At 31.7% G+C, this 8290-nt stretch overlaps 1 protein-coding gene across 1 annotated transcript; it reads right to left on the minus strand.

Annotated features, from left to right (window-relative positions):
• Positions 1–728: 728 nt before the first annotated feature.
• Positions 729–2096, minus strand: LOC132715632 (uncharacterized). Its single transcript, XM_060698664.1, has one exon. The coding sequence runs from the start codon at positions 2094–2096 to the stop codon at positions 729–731; it is 1368 nt and encodes a 455-aa protein (XP_060554647.1).
• Positions 2097–8290: the final 6194 nt, after the last annotated feature.

Here is an 8290-nt window from a genome sequence, read left to right on the forward strand (position 1 = left end):
AAACTTTTCTTTATGATCACTCTTATTGTATCAGATATTTTCATTTTGCAAAATCAAATCAAACAAAGACGAACCCAAAAATTGTCCCCTGTAGTCTTTAAATGTGTATTGCGGCTTTCCCAAAAAAACCCAAAAAATACTCTGAGTTACTTTTTTAAAAAGATTTCATCACTTTTGGGGTCAAAAGTTGGGTCGTCAACATCCCCTTTTTAAAGAAAAAAGGGCTATTTGGTTTTTTTTAAAATCGGGTAAGCCCTACTTTAAATTTATTATGAACCCGTAACGGGCTTGAGTTGTAAATTACTGACACAACCACAATGAAAACCCATGCTTTTTTCCATACACAAAAGCTATCTTTTGTCCAAAAATCCCGAAACCCCGGGCTCAGATAAAAGGGCACCCGGGACATATCAAATTTTTTTTTCTATTTCCCGGGCCCTTTTTGCTGGAGTTAAACATTAAAGTCACAAACCCAAAAATTTTTTCAAAAAAATTTTTTGTCCTCACTGCTGTATAAAAGAAATGCAACAAATTCGTTTTGACCTTGACCTTCTTGTAGCCTGTTGACGTATTCTCCCCTCTTCATTCTTTTAGAAGCTTGTTTACAACGTTTGTATACAACCATTGTAACAATTACAACAATAATAACAGTAAATCCCACAGATAAAGTGGTTGAAATATTCATGACCTTCCGTTTACAAATGTTGTTGACATCATTTAATGTATGTTTATCTATTTTCCGTCTTGTATTCTTTAATGTAGTACGTACAAGCAAGATTTGTTGTGGAAATACTCACAGAGTTTGTATGTGTTAACCAGTAGATAAATTGTTTTGCTTCGCAGTTTGAACATGATATAGGGTTATTCCCAAGATCCAAAGTCCATGTTGTGTTTCCTAGTGTGATGTATATACTGTTAAGGTTATTGATAGAAAGAGAGCTTAAGAGTTTTATCCTGTTATATTGAAGATTAAGAACCTTCAGTTTGTACAGATGTTTTAATGTGAAGGTCACTTGCTCCAGTTCATTATGAGAAAAGTCTATCAGTTCAAGGTCACGATTTTCAGTGAAAAGATTTTCCGGTATAACTTTAAGTCCATTAAATGATAAGTTAATAGAAATTAGACTTGAAATTGATTGGAACAGTTGCTGAAACAACAGATGATTTTCTTTTGCCATTTTATGTAACTTGTTGTTTGACAAGTCAAGTGCTTCAATGTTAGGGGTACATCCTAATATACTAGGATGGAGAAATTCCATTAGGTTTTCTGCTGCATTAATGTGTTTTATTGTATTAACTTTATTTCTGGAGCATTCCATCTTGAGATCTAAATGTTTAACATTATTTTTCTTTATTATCAATTCTTCACTTTTCAATTGAAAGGGTACATCAGCTATGTATGTGCAGTTTTCAATATGAATTGATCCTGGATCAGTTATACAGGAAGTCATGTTGACAATTTTAGGATATAAAAGATAATTCCACGGCTTAGGAAATTCGGAATATTTCCATGTCATGTTGACAAATCTTGTGGTTGGAATTAACCAAGATACTGGTACATGGCACATATCAAACATATTGATATTCTTTATCTTTTGAAGTTCATTTTTCTTACCATATATAGTGTTTGCTACTGAACAATGAGATATATTCACATTTTTCAATGTCTGTATGTATTGTAAAACAGCGGTTATGTTTATTTCTGTGACGCTTGTATAACTGAACTCTACAGATGTTATTTGTTTATCACCAAGTGCCTCGGCAAATTTTGTGTCAAAATTGATTCCTCCATTGTAGATATTTAATTTTGATGCCTTCAAAGTTTCCAAGCTTGGAAGTTTATTGGACCCTGTAAAACTTTTTACAAGTACTGTAAGATTTAAATGAACGCATTCACTCAAGTCTAAGAATTTTAGATTGTCAAGTCCTACAAAAAGATTTGAATCTAGTTGAATCTGTGTCGGTAGATTCATATGTAACTCTCGAAGTGATTTCAATCCGATGAAACACTTCTCCATGAAAATGATTTCTGAAAATTGTTCATGATCACTTTCCTGTAACTGAAGTTCAGTTACATCTTCCCAGTTTTTAGACATAAAGTATGAACTATTGAATTCAAATGTTTTGTTTTCCCCCAGAAAATCTATGATTCTAACACGTGTGAATCCATTTGGAATATCCTTTGGAATATAATTACATTGTAGTGTGCTTGTATCCACTTCATTACATTGATAGTTTAAAGCTCTTGCAGTCGACAAAATAAATATTATTGCGAAGTAATATATTAAATCCATGTTGTTGTTTTTCCCACAATATTTAAACAATTACTGTCGGGGGCCTTCTTAAAGGGGAAGAAGAGTAATAATTGTACATGTCATCTAGAATATTTCACATTAAAACTGAGAACAGGGAAATCAACAAGGAAGTTCGACATTACATTATACATATCAACTTGTGATGTACAAATGATAATTTTTTATACGTATTAACGTCATATTACACATGCTGTTTTGAATGTACAGGCAGTGATGCGCGACAATCCATTTAAATATTGTTTGAAAGTATTGTCAAACAATATTGATCTGGCACTTCATTAATTTCCGTAAAGGTCAGGTGATAAACAGTTGTATCTAAAAATATATCGATATCTTTATTAATTTCATACGTCAATGAGTTGTGGTGTATTGGTATAGATGCCTGACTACTGACCTGAAGTTCCCTGGTTCGATACCTGACCAACACCACGTTATGAAGACATTCATTTTTTTTTCTCGTTTTAAAATTTACTTGCAAGAGTTAATTTGAAATAGTTTTACTGCATCTGATTTTTAGGATACCTTTTAAGTAGTGGTTTTTATACAATTTTATTGTTTATTTCATTACTTTATATTTATTAATAAAAAGGACAGCACATTCATAATGCAAATTAAAATAATACACAGATAGAAAACACAACCAAAAATCAAAACGTTTTGCACGAGTTAAGAGAGAAATTGCAATTTAAAAATAAGACAAAAAATATAAAAGTGGCTGAACCAGGATTCGAACCTACGGGTGTACGTCTATATTCTTCAAGTGAAAGCTCTTAATGACTCTGCTAAGAGGGATTTGCAATTTAGACCATTTCACAACTGGCTATATACATTCATATCGATTTACAAATAGGTAGTAACGTTTACGGAATTTACCGACTATGGGGTCAAATGCAAGAGTGCCAGGTCAATGTTGTTGGTCAATATATCGCGGATGTATTCACATTATCGTTTTTATTCGGCGTAGCTGTATTAAAATGGATTTTGACCTAGATTTGTAACAAATGAAATTGTTAGTTACAAAATCTTCAGCTAAAAGAGGGTGTTTTTCATTGGTGGAAAGACTGGCTGTTATGAAATTTAAGGACAAATTCGTAATCTTTAGTTTACTTGTCTCTAAGAATAAAGTTGTATTAAAAATAATTATACAATCGTAAACTAAATATCACAACGTTATGACCAAAACAAAGATATATCAAAATACAAAAATATACAGTACATATGATTTCATGTACAATTTATTTTGTTGATAATTATTAACAACAAACCCAACTTTTTGTTTTTCAGCCTTTACTTAAACATTCGATTACTACTCACTCGTACTTTATTTGCCGTAGCTTTTCTGTTTTCTATGAAAATGAAAGATATTTTTGATCAACAAAAAGATTCTCCAGAGCTGATATGAACTGCGAAAATTAATATATTTAAAATGCTACATAATCATAAAGAATCGCAAAACTTTAAGTATTATTTTTTGTGCGTAATAATAACAAATTAATTTATTCATAGTTATTCGGCGTTTGTTTACACCGGTAGGTAAATTTACCGAAATACACCCCAATTGACTACCACAATCTGAAACTGTCTCACTTGATAATCAGTGTCATTGATGGGTTATACAAAATTGAGTTTAGTACTTATTATAAGATAATTAGATATATTTCTGTATATATGGAACAACATTTATATTTTACATTCCACATTTAAAGTACATTGTAAAATATAACCTGTGTAGGTGTACGACACGTAGCCATGCCAGTAGGCTTAACTAGTACCTCCACCTCATACACCTAGTATATACAAAATACTAGTCAGGCTGTGCAATTTTTAATAGAAATCCTTTTTTTATAAAATACATAATTATAACTTTTACTAGAAAGGTTATGTTTAACTATTGATTTAAGTCTTCAATTATTCATTTTCATTGCCAGATAGATAAGAAGGCATTATAAATAGTATAGTTCAGAGTTGATATGTTCCATTGATTGTTTATTACAGTTTGTATTCTTTCATAAATAAAAGATATAAACAACAAAAGATTTTGGTGTTATTATCATGACCTAATAATTGCAGCATTTTATACAGAGAAGTGCTTTTACAAAATGAAGGTCAGATACATATAAGTTAATATTATTTAACATTAAAATTCAAGTTGTCACCTGATTGTGGCCTTTGCAGTCTCTAAATTTGGTAGTGTGGTTGGTTATTATCTGGTATTGACTTTGAAACCAGTAGTCAAAAGTCACGGTGACAAAAAAGCTTCTAGCATCTATAATAACATGACTAATTTGTTGACATTATAGGAGCATACATGTTTCAGCTAAGTTTAGACAACTGTCATAGATTATACTAGTAACCACCGAATATATTTCAATTTAGGCATTTATATTATTATAAAGTATAAATATCATTAATTTTGAAAATATTCTAAAGCTATGAGACATTTTGCACTGAATTTACGCCGATTATCTTTTTTAAAGATATTTCTTGTTCAATTTGTATACAATGTATTCATTTAATATGCTCTACTTTCTTTTTGCTAATCATAATTAAGCTTTAGCTATGTTATGTTTTTAGTTCTGTTCATCTTGTACAATGTCATTAATATGTAATGCCTGTAAAGGCCCATGACTGGATATAAAATTCTATTCTATTCTTATAATATATACCAGTTGTTTTAATGGGTAATTCAAATAGCAGTGAACATCGGACAAAAACAAAATGTTGACAGCTAACATATCCTCCATCTTATTTTAGATTTAATTGTCAAGTAATACATCACGTTTCCGCAGATGTTTTTGTTGTGCTTATTTAATCTTCGGTTTTGCATTAAATCGCCTTTTTCTCGCACTATTACGTCTTTTGTTTCCGCGTTTTTAAAGAAATAATATATCCAAAACAATGATTTTATAGCTAAATAAAATCATTGTTTGGAGTTCTGGTGCGCAAGAGCTTAAAGAACATACTCCACATTGCATAACAGTCACAAAACACCACACATCAACAGTAACAGTGAGAAGGTTTTCTGGTGCCTTGCGCTGCTTAATATTTCATTTCAATTTTGTTATTATATTATATAAGTCAAGATACTTTATTTCATTTACAATTAAATAAGTTGTTAATATATTTTAACAATATATAGTAAAAAAAATAAGAAGAAATAAAGAAAGAAGCGTTTTTTTTTGGTATTATTCTATTTTATTGACAGTGTATTTCTAATTTGTTTCTACATAATTCAATAACAGTATCCAACCTACACTATATATACAACAACCTATTTTGGACGGTCCAGTTGCTGACTTTTGTAAGGAGGTTTATTTTGTTTTTCGAATAGTTTATAAAATTTGAAACAATTAAATTGACATTATGTTTATTTTTCGGTATCAACTTGATGCGAATTAACTTTATACTTCAAAAGACTGACTATTTTAATGGTGATTGACCAATAACTGATAATTATAAAAGTTTAGGATAAATTGTAAAAAAGCCTTAAATATAAAAAGACTACCCCAATCTTTTTATCAACAGAGCATTTCGCCTCGTGTGATTTATTAACATGAAATTGGAAATAAATATGAAAAATGAAAACCTTTCGACATTTTTACATTTTGAACTAAGTATATTATTGACTTTTTGAAAATACATGTAATGAAAAACATGCCTAGAGCTATTAACATGAAATTCAGGCGACTTAATTCCCACTTTACCATCATACTTATTAAATAATAAAATATTCAACAGATAACTCACACAAGTCTCTTTGCATTAAAATGTTGTAGTTGCCTACCCTTTTTAGTTTCATTAGCTGAACTATACAATCGATTTCAAATACGTATATGAGCCGCGTCATGACAAAACCAACATAGTGCGTTTGCGACCAGCATGGATCAAGACCAGCCTGCGCATCCGCGCAGTCTGATCATGATCCATGCTGTTCGCTATCAGTTTCTCTACTTGTAATAGAGTTGGTAAGCGAACAGCATGGATCCTGATCAGACTGCGCGGATGCACAGGCTGGTCTGGATCCATGCTGGTCGCAAACCCATTATGTTTGTTTTGTCGTGACACGGCTCATATGTTCCTTATCAATAACTATATCACATGTGATAAACGTTCTTAACACCTCCACTAATTTTTCCAGAATTATCTCAGTATTGAACTTAATAATATTATTTGTTTGATCATCTAAAAACAAAGTTCTCATAGAAAGCTATTGTGATCGCAATTTGACCGGCATCCATCTTCTGTCAGTGCGGTGAAACATCATCTGGTAAATGAGTTTGGTGACTTTTTCTTATATTTTGTTAAAAAAAGAAGAAATCCAAATAAACCGTTGGTTTCCATGGAAATTTTCACTGGATTATGAGCCTTCGACTGTCGAAACGATATCTCTAACGAAAGCCTTGTGTCAAATTTGATGAAGTTTACCTGTGATGTTGTTAGAATGAAACTCTATCAAAATTTGTACAAATGTGTCTGGTCTATAAGACATTCGGGACAGGAGGGCTAATAAAATAGATTTTAAAATTGAAGCTTTTTTAAATTGTCATATAAGCAAACAAATTAACGACTTAAAAATCTTTAAAAAGAAAATTAAAGAAAAAAAATAGTTTACTCTTTTTAAAAATATTTTAATAGGTCCATCTAGTTCGGTGTCCTTATCTTGCCATTTAGAATGCCGTCCGTCGCGTCTAAGGTTCGACACACGACAATGCGGAGTGTCATCGCGAAAATGCGAAGCGAATCTCGACAACGCGAAGCGACGTGCGACAATGCGAAGCGACGCTTGCACTGTCGCCTTAAAATGTCGCGGTAAAAAGGGCGACTTTTAAGAAATGTCGCTTGGCGTTGTCGAGCGTCGCTTCGCATTGTCGAGCGTCGCTTCGCATTGTCTCGATGTCACTTCGCATTGCCGTGTGTCGACATTTAGACTTGACAATGACACCGAAATCTAGTCAAACCGTCCGGTCAGCTCAACTGCTAGTGCGTTGGACTGTGAATCAGTCACGGTGCATGTCACTTTCGTTCTGATTGATCATGAAATATTTTGGTTTAACATATAAAACAAACATATACAATTATGATACAACAACATTATATAAACAGGATTGAAAAGGAAGTCAAAGACTTATGTAGATTTCTTTCCTGCAAATTGTAAAAATAAAGCAAATTATAATGTAACAACACGTACAAGTACACTAGTTACTAATATGAAATAATTACATAATTACGCCTAGAAATAGTGAAATAAGTAATGAAAATACAACAAACGACGAAAAAAGTGAGAATTACAACTAATGTGCGATTATATATAAAGAGGGTTTGGAAGGAAAAAAGCTCGATCTTAAGTCTCAACAAATGTTTTCTACCTTTTGATATGAACAGTAAAGAAGAAGCATATATAGAAGGGTAGTTATAGAACTAGAGAACGAGATGTGACCATTGTCTTTGAAAGGGATGATAGGTCAGTTTTGCACAGCAAATGTCTGTGATTTTTTTTTATATAAGAAAAGGAATTTTTATTTATGTGTCAATATAAATTATTTGATTTTTTTTGTGATATTAAAGGGTATTTACATCCTGGATATAAGAGTATCTTATTATTATTGTTACATAAGAGACAAAGTATAAATCATGATAATATAGTTAAGGATGAAATTAAAAGAATGTTGAATTATGAAAGCACGTGATAAACGTTGGTAAGTACACCAGTTATATTGTTTATGAATTATATAAAGAGTTAGGCAAGACAAAACCACTGTGTGCTAGAGATATATTCATGTACAAGATCAAATATTTTGGCAGTTGTTTCATCGCTGAGAGTCAATAGTGCGGTGGATAATATTATTAAGTTCAATAATGAGAGTTTCAAGACCAGTTTCCTTGTACAGATTTGATAGTGAGTCTAACTTAGTGGCTCCAGTTATGATTCGAGCTGCTTCCAACTGTATCTGTTCCAATTCATGTTCCTCTTTTTG

This window comes from Ruditapes philippinarum, unplaced genomic scaffold, assembly GCF_026571515.1.
Source record: "Ruditapes philippinarum isolate M1 unplaced genomic scaffold, ASM2657151v2 ctg20557_1_1_1_1, whole genome shotgun sequence".
NCBI classification, from domain to species: Eukaryota; Metazoa; Mollusca; class Bivalvia; order Venerida; family Veneridae; genus Ruditapes; species Ruditapes philippinarum.